Raw genomic sequence first — 24,463 nt, 5'->3', positions numbered from 1 at the left:
TAAAAATAAGTCATTAGGTAAATACAATACCGTAAATTTCAAGTTTAACCCCGTTCGTTTCGGCGGGCATTCATAAGTAGGGGACCCCCTGTACATATACTAAATATGCCTGTACTGTACTTGTATTCCTGAATAACCTTTAAGAATCAGTCAGCTTCTAGATTACCACTTCAGACAACTTGGAACCCTAATTACCCAAGAAACTATGACATGTACGTAGCTTACCATCCAAGGAAACTGATGCACCACTATACACAAAACCATCAGCAGAGGACTCAAGGATCAGGCAACCCCTTCATATTACAGAAAACTTCCAATGAGAATATCACAAACCCTAATCCTAACATAAAGCTGTAGCAAAATATGATCATAAAGATTTTAATATGATGCCTTGGAAATCTTGTGAGAGAAAAACAAAGAGAGAGATGGGCCATAGTTCTGTCAACCCAAGGTGTACAAGATGATGCTGTCAAATATCAGTTGGTGGTCATATTAAAATACTGTATTTCTCTAGTGTGAAAGTAATTAGTGTAAGGGAGCTCTTAAATATCCAAAGCTTAAATGTAGAAGAGAACTACTGCACCTGTTGAGAGGGGGATCTACAATGGGTACCACCAGAGAACAGAGGAGGCAGAGGAGAGAGTTTGGTGCAATGTTCAATACTGTACATCATTACTGAGAGAAAGAGAGAATCCATCTTCAAATATTTCTAATGCTTTTTTTTTTTTTACCTTCAAGAAAGATCAAAACTACCACCTACAATGGAATAGACACACTCACTTCCCAACCACATGTGTTAATAAAGAAATCATGTGAAAGGAGAGATGTCCCTAATGTATCAATAATGGGACGAGTGATTTGTTGAGGAATATGTCAAATAGACCATCTTGGGATAAAATTATAGGTGGAGGAGGTAAAGAAGTGCCATTGTCAAGTGTACAATATATGGTTGAAAATAATCATGTATGATATAAAATTAATTGTTGTTTACGAAGATGAACAGAAATACAACAAAGGGTTCAGCAAGTTATTATTATGTTGAATGGTGGTGTTAAATATAAGGGGAAGTGGGTTGACACATTTGAAAGTCTTTTAGAGGTCAGAGAATAACATGTAACCATTGTATAGAACTGTAAACAAGTGATCCATCCACATATGTAAATTATAACAACAGGAAGGTAAGTATGACAATAAACAAGATAGCCTGGTAACAACGACCTGATTTTGATGCTGGACGCTCTAACAATGACTCGTATAACATCTGTATAAGTAACTAATAACATTGTTCCCAGAGTAACACAGGTATGCCAATGGAAAAAATATTTACCAGTAATTTGTATTTGCCTGTATCCCATAACTCATTCATGCAAAGCAGAGTTATATACAATACATTCTCAAAACAGTCTCTCTCTCTCTCTCTCTCTTTAAAACCTACCATCTAGTACACCTTCATTATACATTTACTTTAATGTTTGTGGTATATCTTGCATACCCTCATGAAGCTTAAGGCTATACACAACTGGTTGATTGACACCAAGTATACCATCAGCCATCGCACATATTCTTATCACATAAATTCTTCAAACATACATTCCCAAAGTTACTTAGAAATTTTTCCATTGATGCATTAAATATTGATGTTGAGTTTTCAACTTCAATATATCTGGGAGTGTTTACTGAGGAACTATTGAGGAAGACTCAAATTTGTAAGGTACTGTACTGTCACCACATGGGTATTACTGTGCCTGTACTTGATATCTAAAGCCATCTCATCATTTAAGATAATGAAAAAAATTATATAATTCTGAATCTACATTTTCAGGACCAAACTGTGACTAAATAAAAGGGATAAGAAGTATATGGAGTTAGGTGTACCTACTTCAGGGTTCACCTACCAGTATTCCTTTTATAACCATATGATTCATTTAGGACATAAAGCTCGTCAAGCTAAACAAGCCTCATGAAATGGCCATATTCAGATGGTATTCTGGGAGAACTGCAGTAAAAATATATATAACCATTTAACCCACACATCCACACAATAAACAGTGAACACATTAAACAATCAGTCATGCTGTATATGACCGTCAAGACTTCTTCAACAAACATACAAGCTAAACTGACCTGACTTACTCAAATCACTTTATATCTTGCAGTAAAATGGCTTATAATGAAATGTGTAGAAGCTGAGCCAAGACACTTAGGTACACCCAGTGAGCATCCTTTTAATTGTGATGCAGTACTGTACTGAAATAAGTGTGATAAGTGTTGAATGTGTGAGGAGTCACAGATCTATCTATCTTGTTATTAATAATCCAGGAATATTTAAATTTATAAATCTGTAGGGCTTTCCTTCCTCAAAAAAGGGGGTGGGGGGGCACAAAGAAACTTAACATTGTGAAAATAAAGGAGATAGACTAAATTACTTATAGTGAGTGAGAGTGTTTGTGTTATTCTTCATTATGGCCATAGTATGACAAAGTACAGGTACAGTAGTGAAGTAAAAAAGAAGATAAAAGATATACTGTACATACAGGAACAAAAAAGACTAACACCTTTTTACATTTTGGAAAAAATGTTAGAATTGAAAATGAAATGAGCTAAAACTCTGTGATTAATATGCTAACAGTATACCATATCGGTAACTAAATTCACTAATTTCATAGAAAATGTCAACTAACTTCACCTATCCTACTTTAGGTATAATTTGGCTACCTGATGATGGTAAACAATGTCTTAAAAGAAACAGAACAAGTTTTACCATCCTTGAATTGATATCCATTAAATGTAGCAATAAACTGAAAATGTTTTCCCTATTTCACAAAAGCATAAGTTACTTTTAAAGCATAATCAACTATTATCCATATTTAGCATAATATATATACAGTAACATTAGGATTTTGTGTTGTGGGAAGAAAGATAAGAGAACAAAGTTAAGGAGGAAGTGAGTCATAATCTCTAAGCATAAAATCAAGTCATATGATGTGACTGAAACTCCTTAATGATGGAGAAAGTGTTCTAGTTGGTGTCACTCTGTGACTGAAGATAAATTGTTCCAGGATTATAGGTTTTTTGTTATTGTACCAAAGACAAACATTAAATATAAATATACAAATGAATATATATAATTCCTTAAATAAACAAAACTGCATGAACAAATATACTGTAAATAAATAAATAAATAAATAAATAAAAGAGATACTGACATGCACAAAAAGGGATGAAAAGTATCAATTTTCCACATTGTTTTACCCTTGACACGAAGCTCTTTTTCAAATCTTGCCTGCCCAATAGGACTGAAAGCTGCACACGCATACACCCCCGAGTGCTCAGATGTTACTCCTCGCAACACCAAGTTGCTCAGTTTGGAGTCTACTTTATTGATGATGAATTTTGGTGAAGACATAAGAGGAAGATCATCCTTATACCACTGAAGGGTGATTGGATCATCCCCCATGGCAGTGCATGATATCTGAATCAACTGGCCTTCTTTAACTTCGTCAGGAAACAAGAAAGGCGGGATTTCTGGCGCCACTGAACACGAAATATGACATCAATAAATACCTGAACTCCTACCCCACTGCATTTTGAGATTTCGTAAAGAGTTTACAAGCTGTAGGCAAGAGAAAGTTCTAAAATACTCATTATTCTACTACTAAATGATTTTCCATTCATAAAGTACTGAAAGTTGAGTTGAAAAATAACTTTATAATGGTTATTACAAATGGATTTGGGAGAGTAAGGTTAGGGTGCAAATAAATTACATAATAACATAAAAATACAGGGGAAAGTTTTCCGCTGTAGCCCATTCAGACGGTTCATCTTCAGCCACCAATATGCACCTTGAACTTTCAAAGTTGAGGAAAATTCTGATGAGCCTACAGCGTTGCTCGCTCGACACGTGTAGAGCCCAGCGTGCCGAGATGATACTTTGGGTAGCAGAAGACTGCTCACTTTGGTCGTTAAGTGGTTAATGATGGTCTCATGATCTGAAGTCACAAGCTGGTGGTCTTTGTACCATTGAATGGTGATTGGTTCATCTCCATCAGTCACCAGGCACGATATTTGCACGACTTTACCTGACTCGACATCCTCAGGAAACGAAAATGGCAAGATTTGTGGTTTGGCTGTTGGGTTGCAGCAGTACAAAAAAGTTCTTTAGAAATGTTTCACGATTAAACTCTTAATCGATGAAATACCCATAATCCACTATTAAATACTAAGCCTATTACCTAGTCATGCTACTTCCCACTTTTTTAACAATACAGTAGATGAGTTATGGAAATATTAGTAATGAAAAAAGTTCACATAATATCGTGTAGTTTCTTGTAATGACATGATCATGCATCGATACCGGCTACAGGTCAGAAAAGCCACAACATAAAATAAAGGAAATTAAAGTAATTAAATAGTAAAACATTTAATTCTGCAGTGGCGTAGAATACCCTTGACGGTGAGAACGATAGACTCCTCCACCGAGCCAGCCTGGTTGGAGGCCCTACAAGTGTACGTGCCGGAGTGTGCTTGAGTCACCTGAAGAATAACAATGATGGCCATGGCGGGTGTAGGGGAAGAGACAGAGACAGATGGATCCATGACAATTTGGCCGTCCTTGAGCCACGCAAGTAAAGGTGTTGGGGACGACTGAGCAATGCATGACTGCTGGAAAGTATCACCCTCCAAAACTTCCAATGTATCCATCAACGGGATAATACGTGGGAGGTCTGCAAGTGTTTAAAGGTTGCCTACTGAGTGTTTCTTATTATGTTACTGTTTAATTCCTTCCACAAACAACAACTAAGGGTCCATTATTACTGCATTACAGTATTCCTTCCATATACAACAAGTTATACCAAAATTATCAAAAACTGACCTTACCACATGCACGAAGTCATATCATTTGTAAGTGATTGTTCAGTGTAATTTTGATTCCCTCTTCTGTACTGTATATCTCTACAACACAAACCATTTTCCAAGGCAATATCTCAACTTACAATGAGAATTAAATATAAAAATTAATTCAATACATTTTCTCAATGACTTATATTTCTCGTACCTGTCGATGTACTCCTTAAGGTTACGTGGTTTTAGATACATTTCTATTCATTTGTAAAATACAGCATCACTATTGTGTCAGTTACCCCATGCATTTACAGCAAAATCCCATTCTAACAAAATTATTCTTCTCTGAACATTCCCTTTCTCCTAAGAGCCAAATTTTTTTTAACAAAACTGATAATTTCCTGACCCAAAAATATCTTAATTTGGCACCACATATCAGTTGTGTTTTAACCAGCTTGGTGTTAGTGCTTCATGGCATTAACCCAAATTTGAAGACTAAAGATGCATCCCTTTGTCACCTACAATATCCAAAAAAATCAGTGGCTGAAGAAGAGAGATATGTTAATAATAAACAAGGAAATAGATACAATGTAATGACTGGATGCATGTGAGACTGAAAATAAACTCATATATGAATATGGAATTGGAATGACCAATGTCTATGATTTGAAAGCCAATAAGCAACAGATATTAATTTTGTACAGTGAAACTGAATCAAACAAAGAACTTGAAAAGTGGAAATATAGGAAAATAAAGACTTCAAGTTCCTGATTACTTCAGTCAACTATAAAATTCTGGTAAATCTGGCAGCATGTCAGGTGGCCTATGCGCGCGCACACGCACACACACACACACACACCAATAGGCCAGTGCTAACTTATTTCATTGTACGTACTGCAATACAGGGGGTCCCTGGGTTACGAACAGGTTCCGCTCCTGAGGACATTCTTAAGTCAGATTTGTATATAAGTCGGAACACGTGCTATGTGCATACCGTAAATACAGAACAATGTTTAAAATCCCACTATATCATAGCCTAAGTCTTTATATACATCCAAAATCACTTAATTTAAGACAAACAAAGAAATAGAATGACAAAATACAGTAAATGAAGGTAAAAAATAAGTCATCAGGTGAATACAAAAATTTCAAGTTTAACCCCGTTTGTATCGGCGGGCATTCGTAAGTCGGATGTTTGTAAGTAGGGGACCCCCTGTATATTATAATCAATTAATAAGTGCAATATACCTTTTAAGGTCAGTCTCTTACACATGATAAAATGTTAATTAAAGCATACTCCTATTTACATAGTGCATTTTTATCAAATTTTCATGTTCAGCACTGCACAAGAGTAACACTGTACTACTGTGTAAATTTTATCAAAGGTGAAATGAAAGAAACCATCAAAGTTTCATTAGAATGGGATTTTGCTGTACAGTACTTGGTTTGCCGACCTTGTGAACTACAAATGTTTTCAACTTGTTTGTGATTATTAACTCACCATTATTATGTCCATTAATAATTTGGTGATCTTAAGACCAATCTTTATACTGTATTCAGGTCTCTTAATCTGAATTTTATACTTAAATCTGTACTTGTGCTTTTATTTCTGAATAAATATTTACAATCTAAACCAATCCTTTTCACTATGACTGCACACAATGTTACTTCTTTACTGCTTAATGATGTTGACTTACTCTGGATACAATTTAAAGCTCTTGCACTAATTCTTATATCAAATAACAAGTTTCAAACTATTTTCATTTTGACATTTCACTGTAAAATTTTAGCGTTGTAAGTCTTTTACCATTATCTTGCAAGTGCCAAGAATCAAAAACAAATAAACAATCTTCCTTCATTCACTCACTCTCTCTCTCTCTGACTGCTGCAACACTTCTGACTGACTTAAACTTCATATAACTCTGCTCCACTAAAACAACAAATACCTAACCTAGATACACCCTCTGGCATATTACCCAGTAATCTTTGAGTCCACACAACTACACTAAGACCTTTACGAGCTCACTCCCTTTATATCACATCTTCATTTGTAGTCTGTATTGTACTGTATTATAATCCTTCATTCATCCACCCAACAAGACTATCTACACATTCTCCATAGGAACAGTTTTAACTACTGTATTAACATAAAGTATGAGGTTTTTTTCCATCTTAGGTTAATGGTACTGATCTGGGAAAACAATATGTGAACAACAATACCTTTAGTGCCATTTACCAGAAGTGTGAGAAATATTGTAACTATCTTAGTGAACCACCAATGAGCACAAATGATCCAACATGTGTAATAATTTCAAGAAGTAGACTGTAGGAGGGTAAATGTTAGGAAGAAAAATGTTAAGAGTATAGTAAGTTGAAGATGTTGCAGGATGCATGATGCAGCATGGAAAACATTACTTTAGCTATGATGTTAGTCTACCAGTTACTTATCTGATTGTATTATACTGTAATACTTTTGGCTATAAAGTACATCAAGCAGTTGCCATCTACTGTACTTGAACTATATTACTTCTGATTATAAAGCAAGTGACACTTTTGCCATAAGCTTATAATACTGACTCTGGTTATACAGCATGTTAAGCAGTTGTCACATGCTTGTACTGTTTCTTTGCCTATGAAGTAAGGCAAGCTACTACACTGCTTGTATTAAACACTAAGAATGCTTGGAAAGGATATAGGCTGCCTGAGGTAGAATACACAATGGCTGTGATTGAAAGAAAAATAGTGAATCAAGAGGAAACAAGAGGGACGAGAAAAGGGAAAGGAATAATGTACAGCACAGTACTTGGAAAGGAGTGTATCAGATGTGAGAATGTGTTGATGCACACCCAACCACCACATGGTCGGCAGCGTATACAACCAAAAACAAACTGACCATCAATGGGAGGAACACTTGTCCCACATCAGCATTTCTACAATTAAACTGAATAAAATATGTTTTCCATGGTAATGTTGGCATAAACAAACAGGATAATAAGTTTAAAGTGTTTGGTGTTTATGGAGTTGCAAATTTTATATACAATGGAGGTGATTTTCAGTTTCTGAGTAATATGGTGGAAAACAATAAAACCCCATAATTCTATATAGAAACAAAGTGACAGAATAAAGAACAAAGCAAAAAAAAAAAAGGGTTAAAAAAGCAAATATGTATCAGAACCGATAGGCATAAAATAAAACCTTTAACTCTAAGCTTGACAGTCTTGGTGGCTCGCCCGGCAGGATTTGAGGCCACGCACGTGTAATTCCCAGCATGTTTTTGGTGGGATTGAGAAATGATGAGGAGCGACATCATGGGTGAGGGATAACTCACAGACACAGACGTATCGGTAAGTAATGAACCATCTTTAAGCCAGGTAATGGAGGGCGATGGATCAGACTGAGCCACACAAGTTATTTGGAAGATATATCCCGCAAACACCTCAGATTCTGGAGGTATTGGTAGGATTTGTGGAAGCTCTGAAATTGTTAACAAGTAGGGAATGGGAGATGTTATTGTTTATCACTTGCCCAAAAAATACCCTGTGTGGATATTTCTTATTGTTTTTCTTAAAATTGGTCAAAATTCCAACACAATTTTATTTGTAGATTAAGGAAAGACTGAAAACCTAGGATTTCTAAAAATGAGGAATCATTAACCTTTCCAGGTGAAACTATCATCCAAGCTGAACTAAATAAGAACATTTATTCCTCAACATAATAATAAAAAAAAGGCAATCTTTTGACTGTTTTACGGTTCACTATGACAAGTGATATCACTGACTCTGCACACAGGTAAAAAATTCCCAAGCCTTAAGGCTCATACCTGAACAAATACTAGCACAGTACGGGATCTATTGTGGGAAAAAAAGGTAAGGACTTGTCAACACCTTTGTCTCTCTAAAGCATTAATTACAACAAGCAAAACAAAATACATAATAAAAATAAATTTATATGGATTAATTTGGGAAATGGCTTTTATACATGAATTAAAAAAATATTTATTCTATGCCAAAAAAATTTACAGTAATTTTCAGTTATCAATATTCATAAAAGTCAAGGGAAAAATTAATTGAAAAATATAGGTTTCAATAGTTAAGATCTTAAGAAACTAAATATAAGAAAATTAGGACAGGTTCATGAAGAAATGAAAAAAATACAAAAAACAAAAATATTTTATCGTGTGACAAAATTTTGACCCATGCATTCTGAATTGTTTGTAAATTAAGAACTCAGATCATGATGCTTGATTTAGGGTATTTCATTAATACCAAAATGCTATAGCTAAAGATGATGAAGATGTGGTATAGATGAAGAAAGATTTTTACTCATTCCCTTGTGGGGAATTTTCTAAAATGCACTGAGAAGCCCCATTTTCACAGTTATTCTTTTTTAATTCTTGGTCATTTTCACTTCTATATGAAGTTCATTCTCTTTCATGCTGATTAGTCAGATCCACTTCCATTATTAGCTATTAGTTTCTTCAGAGGTATTTTTGTTCTAATGGTATAATTTTGCATCGGCATATTTATCCAGACTTGCATAAAACGGTTCATTTTTGTACCTCACAACATGAAATATCTTCTTGGCGTGCAAAAAGCAGATGGAGCAGCAGAGATGAAAGTGGTATGGCACGTGTCAATAAATGTGACACTTTTAAGCAAACCACGAGTTATCCTTATATACATAAATTCCACAAGAATTACCCCGAACAATCAAAGTATCAGAAAATTCAGCTGAGCCCACCAGGTTGGCTGCCACACACTTGTAGTTTCCCGAGTGGTGAGGACAGAGTGCCGTGAACTTTAGCTCCGAGTATCGGTCACCTAGCTGATTCACCACCACACGAGGATCCACACCCTCCTTCTCACTCACTACATCTGTGGCTTCATCACCAGGACCATCGAGTTCAGAAGTCACATTATCATTCACAGACAGAGGTCCACAAGAGTCCTCTATGGGATGCCTACGTTCGCGCCGATCACCTGGGGCCTGCCACAGGTCATGGGGACTTGAATCCATCCTTGCAGGAATGACGGGCTGACCATCCTTATACCAGGTGAGGTTAATGGGAGAATCCCCAGCCACAACTATGCAGTGCACCAAATACTCTGATCCTACATCAGGTTCACCAGCAACCACAAAAGGGTAGATCTGTGGGGGTTCTGTGATCCACCAATCACAGAGTTTTAAAATGCAATGACAAATCTATAGTTGAAATAAAACAACTGTATGGTTATTTAACACAATTAGAATACCTATATAATAATATAAGACATATGCATAATGAATACAGTATAGGTACTTACTTACCTTAATTATTCATACTTTTACACAAGTTTTGTGCCATTAAACAATGACATAAAACTTCTGAAAGGCAAGTTGGTTAAACAATGCACAAAAGCCTATCTCAAGGAAAATCTGTCTTGTACCAAAATAAAATTAACATTAAAGTTACTCCTTCCTCAAAAATAATTTCCTCTTGAAAGTGTTATTGAACTTTAAACAAATTATGATAATTTTTGTTATTCATCAGCTATACATAAAACTGAGTACTGTAATGCACATGTAATTTTTATAAATAATTCCTAGCATGAAGATAATAATGCCTAAGATGCCTACAGTGTACATCACTAACTGGAAGAGCAGGAACAATATCTATCTGGTGACTCATCACAGGCAATGGAAATAATAATGTAAGGTACAAACCCTGAAGAGTTAGGTCAAGATGTGATGATAAGAACTTCCTTATAGTTCTGTACTGCACTATAACAGTCAAAATAAAAAATAAATAAAAATGTTGATAAGTTAATTATCTTTTTCCAAACTCAAAGTCCAAATACTGTTACAGGACTATTAAAGATGTCGTTACAAATTGACCTTAAACATCCATCACATCTAAATATCTGAAGACTTAATTTTACTGTATCACACTCACCTTTGGAACAATTAGGACTAACTAATTGGATTTTGGATTAATAATGCTAGTTCAACATTGCCTCGAAGGTCACCAGAGATTCCTATTTGAAATTTAAATAGAAGCAATCAGTACTTACCCATAACTTGGACATCAAGATCGCCACGAGCAGTGTATCCCTGACTGTTGCGAGCCACACATGTGTACCTTCCCTGATCTGAGTTACGCCCAACAGCTTCAACAATCAGTGTGCCATTGGTGAAGGTCTTCTGACGACGGTTGATGGGAAGCATTCGGCCAGCTTGGTAGAAAGTCATCTTTATCAGTTATGAATGACTAAAAAAATTATTCAACAGTTACTTTAGCAAATAATCTATAAACCTTTAGTGATTATTGTTAAAAAAAATGTAATTCAATGTTCCTGTTTTTTACAATTCATTAATTTTAGTACAAGCTATTGTACTGACAAAGACTAATGAGAATTTTATGTACTGTCGACTATTGAAGCATAAATGGAATGTTACTTGATATACAAGAGCTGAGATATAAACACTGTAGGAGAACAAGTAGGTGGACCTAATTCCTAAAATACACATATCCACAATCCACACATTCGTATCGATATGTCAAAGTCCATTTATAACGTTCATCACAAATAAATGTTTTGATAACTCACTCTTCTCCCAGACAATTGAATCAATGGGGTAGCCAGCAACAGGGCAGTGGACAACCATGTTCTCTCCAGCAACAACTGCAACCTTGTCCATAGGCCTGTTGGTGGAAAATAATAGTGAAGTAAAACCCGACGAGCAAACAAAATTAAGAGTTAAACATATTGAGTAATGGAACATAACGTTGACTGACCTGACATAACCGAACCTGAAATAAATCTAGCTACATTCAGCACAAATCTGGATGATGCATGAACAATCAGCCTAAAAAATTGTGATTGTACCATCTCCTCACTCTCAAATGAATATGACCCAATGATATGTTTGCCAAAGAACTGTGCATAAAAACTTGACTACCACTTAAGTGAAAAAGCTTGCACAAAATAATATGCAATTATGCAATTTGCTTGAGAAAACACACAAAGAGGAAAGGAAGAACTTGAGAAGGGTATGAAGAGATTAGCTGGTTAAAGTATTAAGACAATTAAAAAAAATATGACCAGACAGCTATCAAGTGAAAACAATGTACAGTATTCCCTTAACTCTTCCCATGGTGGTGCATCCAATGTTTGGATATCCATTAACCACAAAATTTTAACTGTTTAATGTATAATATATTAATTTCCTATCTGCTTCCAGGTTAAGTATGACAGTATGAGGTCAGAACTTATAGCAAAATAATATCAAGATCAAACTTTAGAAATTTAATTAATAAATATTGTAACAATCTTGTCTAAGAAACAAGAATGCCCTGGTACACAAATCACCCACTTTAGAATTATGGATTATGGTTGGTCATCATAAAATTATCTAAATACCTTATGTCTTCATAATGAAAAAGCTAATAACCTAAAATACTCTTTATCAGGTGAGAGAGTCCAGGTATATAAGGAAATACTAATTCTGAGACAGACACACAGTAACAGGAACTTCCTAAAGATCTTCTACTAGTTGTGAAAATTTAGACTGATAATCTGTACTGTATCACAATTATAGGTTCACTCTTGGTAGCACTTTCCCACTATTAGTGTTGGGAATATACAGCATAACAGATTCTCCCTTCACTAAATGTTAATATTTTTTTTCAATACCATCACAAATGTGCTCTATCACGGTGTTCCCCACACATGAAGAAGCCCCCATGATTCTTCTTTGTAACTTATACAAACCAGGAGCACATATCCCTAACATTATTTGTATACATCAATTGACATTTTACATTCATGTCACACAAGTACACCACTGCTTTATGGATATCCACCTCCCTACCCTTAAGAGATAGTGGACCATCAATATGGAAAAATCATAAACTAAGACTAAATCTCTCATTTAACAATCAAATATTTATGCCATGGCTGAAAAGTTAAAACAATTAATTACTTTGTATATGAGGAAAACTTTGTCCTTACCTAATGTAAGGCAATCCGTAAACGTTGAGTCGGGCTGCATGTTTGACTGAACCTACAGTGGAAGAGGCAACACAGGCATAGAGGCCACCATCATTTGTGTGAACTGCAGAGATATTCAAGTGGCTCACGACTTCTCCATTAACAGTCACGTACTGGCCAACTTGCATCCTAAAAAAAAAAAAAAACATTAAACCAATAAGTTAAATGCTTTAAATAACCACAGTTATTTTTTTAATAGAGTAATTAATCATTTACATTCAGTACTTAATTTTTAATAAGAATTTGAATAATGACCTAAAGATGCAAGATCATTTTCTTTCAAAATAAATCCTTTTCTCAAAAAGCATTTATTGTCATCACGCTATTTCACTCAAACTTTATAAATCCCTTAAACTGCCAATATACTGACAAAAATGCAAATTCTCAATGGCAGAATAATATGCTGTAACAGATGTGCTGAGAAAAAAATTCCAGAAACCTTTCAGAGTTTGAGAGGCGGGTGCCATCAAGTTCCCAGGCGATCTCAGGAGTTGGGTTTCCGGCTGCCACACACTTGAGGAACACTGAGGGTCCGGGCTGCAGGGTGGAGGTCTCAAAGGTGTATGTCAGTTGTGGGGGTTCAACTGTAAAAAATATTGAAATCATTCATTTGCAAACATTTAAAGATTTTTTTAATACTGTACAGAATATCACTGGGTGCACAAAAAAAAGTTCATTCAGGTGTAAGCACATAAAATTTATTACAGTAATAGCATTTATCACATTTAAATTACATAAAAATCCTTATACACTCAGTAATTCAAAACAAAGTTCTACATTCTTAAATTTGATCATCCTTAAAAGTCATTTAGAACTAAGCATATTTTCTCTACATACATCGTCCTCCAAGTTTAAGTTCAGCTGTTGCTTGAGCAGATTCCTGGTCATTCCTCACGAAGCACTGGTACATGCCCTTGTCCTCTCGTCCCACACTGTCAATGCGCAGCACTGCTTCCTTGTGATCTGATAAACAAATTCAATAAAATAATGAGTAACTGTATTAAGGATCTTGGAAATTATAAAATGTTCTATATAGTTCAGTACAATGCTATCAAAGCAAAAACAACTACAATCCATAAAAACAACATTAACTGTATTTCTGTCTCTAATTAAGTAACAAATCATCGTCACTCGGGGACTTTAATAACTATCATTACCAATGGCTCTCCCACATATATTGTATAAATATCAATATGAAAATTAAATTTTTATATTTTCTCTCTTTAATGACCCTGTTTAAGTAGTCACAAGTCCAATCCATATCCCTGAATACCCCACTGAACTAGCAAGCTGAAGTCACCTTATATATATTTCACTTTAATCCTGATACCCTATACCGTTCTATACCTCTTCCTCACTGATAATCACAATATCTTTGTCTTGCACTACACAATGTAACTGAACCAACTCTTGGACATACAATCTATGCCAATTAACCTCACTCCATTAGTTTAATATTTGTGAATTATGTTTCCTTTGATGGAAGACCTAATATACTGTACATCTTCAGGTCTCTGAACACCTATGCTTGTGTCTCTTACTCAACTGAGGTGATTATACTGTGGTGGACATGGAGACATACATCATTTCTCATCCTTCTCACTGTTCTAGAGATTGGCTTGATATTGAATGTTTAGATTTGAATATCAAAGAGGACAAGATATTTGCTAAGCAAGAAACTCCATTTGATCTAACCCACACAGGTTTTGCTGAAGCCTATAATAATCAGAGACATTCCTGTGTCTGATGCTCCAAACACATATGATAAAGCTATATTTCCTGCCTCTTAGTTCTTATCTTATCTGGCTACTCCTGACCCTCCTAATTAACACTTCAATTAGTTTTGCCTTCTTCCTTCTCATAAACCAGATATAGTACAGGGTACTGTAATTTTTTAACCTCTATTTCAGCTGAATATTTATAAAACAAATGAACCTGATGGTATCCTGCCAACAATTTTACAAAAGTGGGCCACAATCCTTGCACCAATTCTGACACATCATCTTATTTTCAAAACACAAATTATTTTTTCACCTCAGAAGCAAACAATATTTCAATCTGTACTCAAGGAATGTGACTCTACTGATCCCTCCAACAACCGCCTGAATGCTACTAACTCTTCCATAGATAATAGTCAAGTGTTTTATTACTTTCCATCTTCGGTCTTGTCAGCTACTCTCATGTTACTGTACCAGTACCCAGTATGGTTTTCAAATTCTCAAGGGTGACCCTCACTCCTCTCTCTCTCAAACCATATCATTCTCTTTATATAATTTAAAAGAATATATCACTTGTTATTTCCCCAAATTCTGACAGTACAGTTAAATGTTTTGCGCTCTGTCACCTTTCTTTAGTATCATTTCATTGTGACTGCTACTTAACAGGAGGGAAGGCATGGCAACAGAGGTATGAATGTACAGTACAAGCAATAAAGTATATATACTGTACTGTATATATACCTGTACTGTACTGTACAGTATACAGCACCCCTATATATAAAAAATCATAAACATATTCTGCCATTTTTTGAAGAGACAAAAATTCATGTACAACATACACAATGTAAGATGTTTAAAATAAGACTGTAAAGTCCAACTTACTGATAGGTTCACCATCCTTAAGCCAGGTAACAGATTTGACGGGGTTGCCGCGGTATGTGCAGGTGAAGGTGGCAGGGCGACCAAACTCAACAGTCTGTACACTTGGTTCAACCTGAGCACTGAGGGGAGCTGCAGACAAAGTAAGTATAATTGATAAATTCATATAAACCGTCTCAAAACCAGCTTAAAAGAAAATCCAAAATCATAAACACTACAGTATACAGTATTCTGTTCACTCGAAGCTTGCAACTGGACCAAATAAAAGGAAACTCGTGATTGATCAATCATGCTGGGAGAGTAAGAGTGGGGTTAGTGGAATTGGGTGGCACTGACCATTTAATTTTTTTTTTTTTTTTTAAGATACTGTATCCACTTTGTCAATGCATCTCACATGACTATTTTACTTCCTGCGCTTCAGTTATCATTCTAGATCAACACATAACTGTTAAATTTACTTGCAAGTGTAGAATATAAAGAACAGAATTTAAGAAATGAAGAGCTCTAGTTTAACCAAATGCAATGCATTCTACCCGCTATCAGCTGCATTGATAAAATCTGCTCCAGGCTGTGATTGCACACACACACACACACACACACACACACACACACACACACACACACACACACACACACACACACACACACACACACACACACACACACACACACACACACACACACACACACACACACACACACACACACACACACACACACACACACACACACACACACACACACACACACACACACACACACACACACACACACACACACACACACACACACACACACACACACACACACACACACACACACACACACACACACACACACACACACACACACACACACACACACACACACACACACACACACACACACACACACACACACACACACACACACACACACACACACACACACACACACACACACACACACACACACACACACACACACACACACACACACACACACACACACACACACACACACACACACACACACACACACACACACACACACACACACACACACACACACACACACACACACACACACACACACACACACACACACACACACACACACACACACACACACACACACACACACACACACACACACACACACACACACACACACACACACACACACACACACACACACACACACACACACACACACACACACACACACACACACACACACACACACACACACACACACACACACACACACACACACACACACACACACACACACACACACACACACACACACACACACACACACACACACACACACACACACACACACACACACACACACACACACACACACACACACACACACACACACACACACACACACACACACACACACACACACACACACACACACACACACACACACACACACACACACACACACACACACACACACACACACACACACACACACACACACACACACACACACACACACACACACACACACACACACACACACACACACACACACACACACACACACACACACACACACACACACACACACACACACACACACACACACACACACACACACACACACACACACACACACACAGTGAACCCTCACTTTACGCGGTCAATTGAACCCACGGCAGCCCGCATAAAGTGAACAACATAACATATGGGATTAATTGAAATAGAGACCGGGCCGACCCCCAAACTCCACTTTTTCAGACAAAATACCTACGTTGTAGTAAAAATAACTTCTTAATTTTATGATGGTATGCACACACAATTAATAATTAGGAGAAATATCAATAATATTAGGTTTTTTAACACTTACATTAGTAGAAAAGATGGCTGGGCACACAGGGATGGAGGGTTGGTTCTGAGGCAGAGGGCAGATTATTGGCCCTCACCTGTATCACTTGTATCAATTGTATCACTATCCACCACAGAGGCTTGCAGGGCCTCTTTGTCAAACCCCTCAAAGTTCATATAAGTCCATATCCTCACTATCATTATCATTATCACTGACTTGGGCCGGCTGTGGTGGGTGGCGGGTGAAGAACTCGGTAATGTTTTGATGACTGGGAGGCCTTGTGCGCACCCTGCTTGCGCCGATCTCCGCGTAAAAGGGTACACACACCGCGGAAAGTGAGCATTCCGTGTTCGGCAGGGTACCGCGTATACGTGGAAACGCATAAAGTGGGACCGCGTAAAGCGAGGGTTGACTGTACTGTATTGTGTACACAAAGCTATAGTTACTGATATTCACAAGCTAAAGAAAAATGTTTTCCACCTGTCAACTCACTTCATAAGACTACCGAAACACAGTGGATGCTCAGAGTAAAAAAAATGGTTTATATGCATTATGCTATGATGGCTGTCACAAGCTTTCTTTGTACAAATGATAATGACTGGTCGAATTATAATAAATTGACAGATTTCTCTAAGTGTTATTCAGTTGTTTTTGACTATTGTATTGCAGGTATTATATTCAGTCCAAGAAAATCAATAAAATAGCAGAAATTCCAAATCTGTCTCCACCTGTCTGTGGATGATGAGCTTAGGTATCTTATTCAGGCACGAGTACAGCATTGTACTGTATACAGTACAATGCTGTACTTGCTAAATCATAAAGAAAAACAGACAAAAGCCTTAATTCTGAAGAAAAACTCTGATGTTTTAACAAAATAAAAGTAATAAAATTCCAGAAATGTCTAATGTTTGCTATCCCGTGGGGGGAAATATGGGCAAAAATACAGAATAAGGCATGTTTTCTGGTGTGGACTTATATAGTGATAAAATTTAGATGTTTTAATGATGAATATACAGTACAGGTACTTCTAATATTATCAGACCAGAAAAATAAGAATGGCACTATATCATATTTTGTTTAAAAGGAGGCAAAACAAAAATAGCAACAATAACTGGTGTTATACCATTTAATAAATAATATAGTACAGTGTACCTAGTGCCCATCTTGTCAAAAACCTTTTATATAAAAAACATGTACTAACCTCTAACACTTCACTCATCCATTCACTCTCACCCATTCACTGACTCGCATCACAAATACTGTATACACTCATTTACTAATACTGTACAATAAATGAACATGCAACAATATTGTACACAATAACATAAAACCTTACCTGTAACAGTCAAGACAGTCTCAACACTCTCACCACCAACTGAGTTATTGACAACACACAAGTATTTGCCAGAATCATCAACCTTTGCTTCACGGATAATCAGGGTGCCTCCAACTTGCTTCACACGTTCTCCCAATTCAACTGAAGCCTTGCGACCATTTTCTGAGAACTTGAACCACCTGCAAAAAACAGTTTAGTTTAGTCATGTAATCTGACAGTATGTTTCACCTCTCATTTACTTGAAAATAATTTTTAATAAGAAGATTTTATTGTAATGTTTAATATAATAATTTTGTCAACTGTCTTAATACAGGTAATACAGTACCCTCTTAAGTGCTGACTGACAGTTTCCTTCAACATGAGTTTTACTAACTTAAACTATACAAGAAATGAGCTTCACAAAGTTTACACAAATCTTTCAAATACTTGATGTTGTTATTAAAGTTATAGTACACAGGTTACTGGCATATCCAGGGCATTCTGCAAAAACAATTGTAAACTTGAATAAATATTCACAATTATACATAATGTTAACCAAGTAAAATATTTAACTTGATAACTTTCCAATGACAAATGCAGTACATGTACTGCACCATACTGGATGCAGTATACTGTATACTAATGTACAGTACCATTAAATTACATAAAATAACAAAATTACATGGAGAATAAAAAGTACATACAGGTACTATCCTGGTAGTGGTATACTACAATATAGTCAGCAACAAAAAACACAATACAATACTGTACACAAACACAATGAAGACGAAACAAGAAAACAAAGGCGAGTATTAGAGACAAGATGTCTGACCAAGTGCATCTTTGCATCCAGCAGGGACCATAACCTACCGGTGGGAAGGGAGTGGATAACCCTGCAGTGGACACAACAGAGTCAGGGCAACACCCTGAGAAGCTGTTACCCTAGACAGGTCACTTCCTGTCAGCCGTGGTGCAATATTACCAACTGGAGCTAAAATATGGTAACACCAGCTGTCACTGAAGTCTTTAATATCACTTAACCTGTGTTGTAGGTAGGGACCCTTGGCTAGTTTCAAAATTATCGTAATGCAGAAAATGTCACTCACAGTGAATGATTTTAAAACAAATGTGCTTATAAATGTGCAATGACATGACCTATTGACCTAATCTCTGGCATGCCACGAATTTGTGGTGCCATTTTGAGACATACCTGTACTATACTGTACTGTACATGTTCATTATTAGCATAAGTTAGCCTAACCTAATATGACTTTTGACAACATAAACGACTTCATACTTCAAAAGAGAACTACTATGTCTGTGCTGTCTTTAAACAGACGGTGTTTAATGACAGCTATATAGCTTGGTTATTCATGTTTGGTTTCCTCAATTCAACTGAATTATTTATATAAAATAATAAAATAAAGGTTGTTTAATGTATCATGACTTATAAAATACAAACTTGGGTATAAATATCAATGGTACGTATATGAGACAGGTTATCTTACGTGTAGGAAGGGATGGGGTGTGCCTGGCTGGGACAGAACAGTGTAGGTGATGTTGACAAGTCAACAGTCACCTCAGAGAGGCGACTCCCAGTAACCCTTGGTGGTACCCGACTTTTGGGCTCTGTGGTGGTGTTGGGAAAGTGTATCTTTATCAGACACTACAATATAGCTTTCTATATAACAGAGCCTGAATGCCGGACGATGTTGAAGAACACGTGCATAATGGGTTACAGATAACATCCCCCAAATGATACTATTACACTATCATTATGATGTAACTGATGTTCTGCTCACTTAAGCATGTATTTACAAGTTAAAGCTGTCAAACTGCTATTATACTATAGCCTTTTTGAGTAAGGTGCAGGACGGTCTTGTACAGGACATAGCCTCGGCCTAAACTCAAGGACAACTAATGATCGTCGGGCTGTTGGTGAACACTGAGGCGCACGCCCTAACACCCTGTCCAACAAGGGCCCGACACCACCGGTCCAGCTCCCAAAGAAATTCTTCTAAAAACTATTAGTGCAGTATAGTTTACTTTCTACACGCACCGTAACAATTATTATATTCTTTTTTATTACAGAAAATTTGTTTGTTGCCATCTCATTAGTATGAATCATGTGCTTATAGAAAAATTACTGCTGTATTTATGAGTGGAGTTTACAGGAGTCGAGGAAGTCACTGCGTCGCAGGTACTTTGTTCCAACACCTTAAGAATAAGTTGAAGTTTGAGGCATTGTATTAGGTGTTGCTATCTCTTTCATCATGTTGTTTTCTAAATTACAATATTTCTGACACTTGATTAGCGCGCATAATATTTTAATACTAACATACTACAGCCAAGGAAGATACTGAAAGCATGAGTTGTCTAATGGTAGACCCTGTGCCATTATGGCATCATAAAAATTGTGACCAAGTCCAAGGTTGCTGATCTGACCGACTTTCTGCCTTGTTTACACACAATTACAGAGTTCAATTGTTTCTCTAACTTTAACAACACAACATATGCGTCGTTTCTTGCTCTTGATTTTAGTTTTGTATTTCTTTATGGTTAATCCCTGTAAAAAAATTAATAAAATAAAATCTATTTGTTCTACAACGCTATTTTATCGGTTGCGTAGAAAAAAATGGATGGCTCTCAATGTGAGGTCTACTGTAATTCCTCTATAGGAAGCATCATCTTGCAAGCGTTGCTTTGACCTAAACTAACCAACCAGTTTCTCTTGCGTGGTTTAGTCAATAAAAAAAAAATGCGGCCAATTATTACATAGTTAAATGGACAAGACATTTCCACTCTGCAGCTACTTGGGTAGCGTAACAAACAACTTTTCGTTGATAAATTTCTCATATACTGTACAGTAGTTTCGGTACAAAAGAAAAATAAATTATTACCACACAATAAGAGTACACACAAAGTTGCTTAAGAGGTTTCATGACAGCTACGTCCCTCCCTTATGAGGGACTCCTTCTTAAGGCTCAGCCACTCTTATAAAGGGCGTTATTATATAATCTTTACCTGCAACTTTCAGCGAGATAAACGTTTTCAATTTCAAGTTCCGCGAAAGGCAAAAGAAATAAACATTTCTGGTGAAGATATGGCACCGCTAAACCTTAAAGACCCTCCTTTTATCTCCATAACTGTTAAAAGTAGACCCACTTTTCTACCTAATGTAGAGTTTTAGGATCCATAAATTTTACCTCTGATAGATGGAAACTATATTCATACGAAAATAAAAATAAAAACCTCTATATGCCCCGGGAAATAAACAACAGAATCCACATTTAAATTTAAAATGGCAAAAAAAAATGACCCATAATCAAACTTGATGTAAAAAATAATACTCATCCCAGTTGGACCGACCTTTTATGCAATAATGAGACTTTGAAGTAGTCTATTTCACACAAGTTCTATGAATTATATATGCCTTACTGTCAACTCATTGCAATATTACCCTTAAACCGTCATAAACCAATGAGGCAAGGGTATGTAGTACCCCTGCGGAGCCTTACGTGTAGAGGGGCAGCGGGTGACCCTGGGCTGGGCAGAAGAGCGAGGCAGAAGATTGGGTATCAAGGGTGACTTCAGGGACCCGGGTCCTGGTGACTCGAGGAGGAACCTGACTCTTTGGATCTGATACCACCAATAACTCGATGTTAGCAATGCGACAACAGTTGTTATAACTTAGTGCAACAAGGGAGCCCTGGCGTGGTCCTGGTACAGTGTGATTACTTTTACCTGTCATTTTTTATCTATATACATGCGTGCGAGAGACGTGAGACTGAGAGGAATAACTATTAATCAAGATGAAACAGAAGATTCCTGGAAGTGTTAGCAAAGCTAGATATTACCTGAACTCTGGCTGAGGGAAGGCCTGACCCGTGCACAGCATCGCGAGGCTTGACCCAGCCTCACGTGACAACTCCTGAAGGCGGTCTCCTGATAACCTGGGAGGGACGTGACCTGCAGGAGCTGGCCAAGGCAGGTAACAATTATGCCCCCAGCCCACAACACGCCAGCTAACACTAGTAACAAGTATAAAGACGGCTGCCGCCTGCCATGTGGGATAAGGCATTCAACAACTCTGTATCACGGCAAGTGACGGTATAAACTCTAAGCAGTTTACACTTACATTTTCACTATATTTTCAAGTATACATTATACCGCCGAGACTAAAAACGATTAATTTAACCTTAAAATAAGACGATGCAAACAACTTACGACCAAATATCTGACCATAAATTTTTTTTTGATGAGGTAAAGCGTTCTTGAGTGTTCAAACACCATTAAGCCAAGTACAACAACAACTTACCATCATATACTGAAGTGTTAACTCCGTACAAATCCAGTAACAGGTTATTGTAACAAAGTGTGGCGGGTAAATAGCAACAACGACAAGAAGAGTGAGCGGTAGTGGAGCCGTTGACCCGGGTTGAGCGCGTCGAGTGGTGCGGCTTTAAGCTGAGACAGGAGGCGATCGATACCCACGTGGACTGAGAGCTCCAGCGGATCTCTACAACCTAGGCCAAGGCCCACGTCTCGTGACACAGCCTTTCCCGCCCCTCCATCACACCTTCTGGCCAAGAAGTCTCAATATGTTACATCCCACACGCCTTGTGGATCAGATTTCTCAAGTTCATGTTGATAAAGTTATGTTTTGAAGTTCGACGTTTGCCTGCTTTTTTTTTTCATTCACAAGAGAGGACGAACATTTCCGTATACTATCGTTCGCGTTTCATATAGTTTTGTTTTCCAGGCACAACGGCTGTAGTGTTGCGTTCTACTGAAAACATGGAAGAGTGGCATTTCAGTATAAAATTTAAATACGCTTTCTATAATACGATGTCCCACACTAATCATAAGAGAAAATGCCGGCTCAACAGATGAATGATCAATTATTAGAACTAACATTAAGAACAAGTGTTATACATACCATATGAGTCATCATAACTAGCTGTGCGCTCCCTACAATGGCAATGAACGAGGAGCCACTGACTTTACCACCAAAATTGCGCGCGTAAATTGCGTGGGGCTGTACCTCATGACCCGCGCCAGTTCATTCACTTTTCAAGGTCGACACCCGGCCGCTGACTTTGTTAAACTATTTGTGAACTAACTTATTCAATATCACACAATAAGCTGGCCATTTAATGATATCAACTGGTAATGATTGCTTCCATTTTCTTGCTACTAATAAATAAAAAAATCGTCAGAGCTACATAATGTCGAGGTGTGTTGCTTACGTTTGGTATATCAATATATGAGTGGGCAGCATCACCGTAAATGAGATCATAAAGTGATCATGGCTACCTCATTTACTCACATGTGGCAGTTTTATAAACTGTGTGAGGCACGCTGAGGCAGCGTTATGCAGTGATTGAGTCCCCCACAATCACCACCGACGACCTACCTGAAGGTGGGGAGAGGGAAGGCCTGCAGGTTGCAGGTGAGGGAGGCAATGCTGCCCTGATCCAACGTCACAGGGAAGGGGATCTCCTGCAGTTTGGGGGCCGTGCTAGTGGTGGCGGCTACCACACACACATGACAATCATCAATTTCTCACCTTTACTCACCATTACAGAGCATGAATAAGGACAGGCGATTCAATAATAATTATTATAACATGTACAGTCACGTTAAAGATTCTTCGAACACTACTGGAGAGCCGGCAACTCAAGGCCGTTTGTTTCGTATAGTAAGTAGTAAAAATTGTGAATGAATGTAAAAGTGATCGGTAATTGGTTTTTTAATTCCCTGTTGCTTAATTAATGGTTGGGCTTTGTTGTTTTGTAATATATTATACTACGTACTACAGTAAACAAACGACCTTGAGTTGCCAGCTGTCTCCA

The 24,463-nt window shown here is 37.2% G+C and overlaps 1 protein-coding gene across 50 annotated transcripts in view; it reads right to left on the bottom strand.

Annotated features, from left to right (window-relative positions):
- Positions 1 to 24,463, bottom strand: part of LOC121876609 (Down syndrome cell adhesion molecule-like protein Dscam2) — a 254,991-nt gene that overhangs the window by 107,995 nt on the left and 122,533 nt on the right. For 47 of the 50 annotated variants that reach the window (XM_042381873.1, XM_042381849.1, XM_042381861.1 and 44 more), the window contains exons 6-13: positions 18,630 to 18,808; positions 15,473 to 15,601; positions 13,710 to 13,835; positions 13,312 to 13,456; positions 12,834 to 13,001; positions 11,430 to 11,524; positions 10,893 to 11,054; positions 9,543 to 10,001 (exon numbers count right to left, since the gene is read on the bottom strand). In XM_042381873.1, coding sequence (XP_042237807.1) covers positions 9,543 to 10,001; positions 10,893 to 11,054; positions 11,430 to 11,524; positions 12,834 to 13,001; positions 13,312 to 13,456; positions 13,710 to 13,835; positions 15,473 to 15,601; positions 18,630 to 18,808 — 1,463 coding nt within the window. Of the gene's footprint in view, positions 1 to 9,542; positions 10,002 to 10,892; positions 11,055 to 11,429; positions 11,525 to 12,833; positions 13,002 to 13,311; positions 13,457 to 13,709; positions 13,836 to 15,472; positions 15,602 to 18,629; positions 18,809 to 22,126; positions 22,248 to 24,024; positions 24,143 to 24,463 lie in introns of all 50 variants that reach the window. The other 3 variants (XM_042381872.1, XM_042381867.1, XM_042381880.1) reach the window with 3 other exon arrangements.

This window comes from Homarus americanus, unplaced genomic scaffold (assembly GCF_018991925.1).
Source record: "Homarus americanus isolate GMGI-L3 unplaced genomic scaffold, GMGI_Hamer_2.0 scaffold28, whole genome shotgun sequence".
In the NCBI taxonomy this organism is placed as follows: Eukaryota; Metazoa; Arthropoda; class Malacostraca; order Decapoda; family Nephropidae; genus Homarus; species Homarus americanus.
This window is presented reverse-complemented; position numbering and strand designations above follow the sequence as displayed.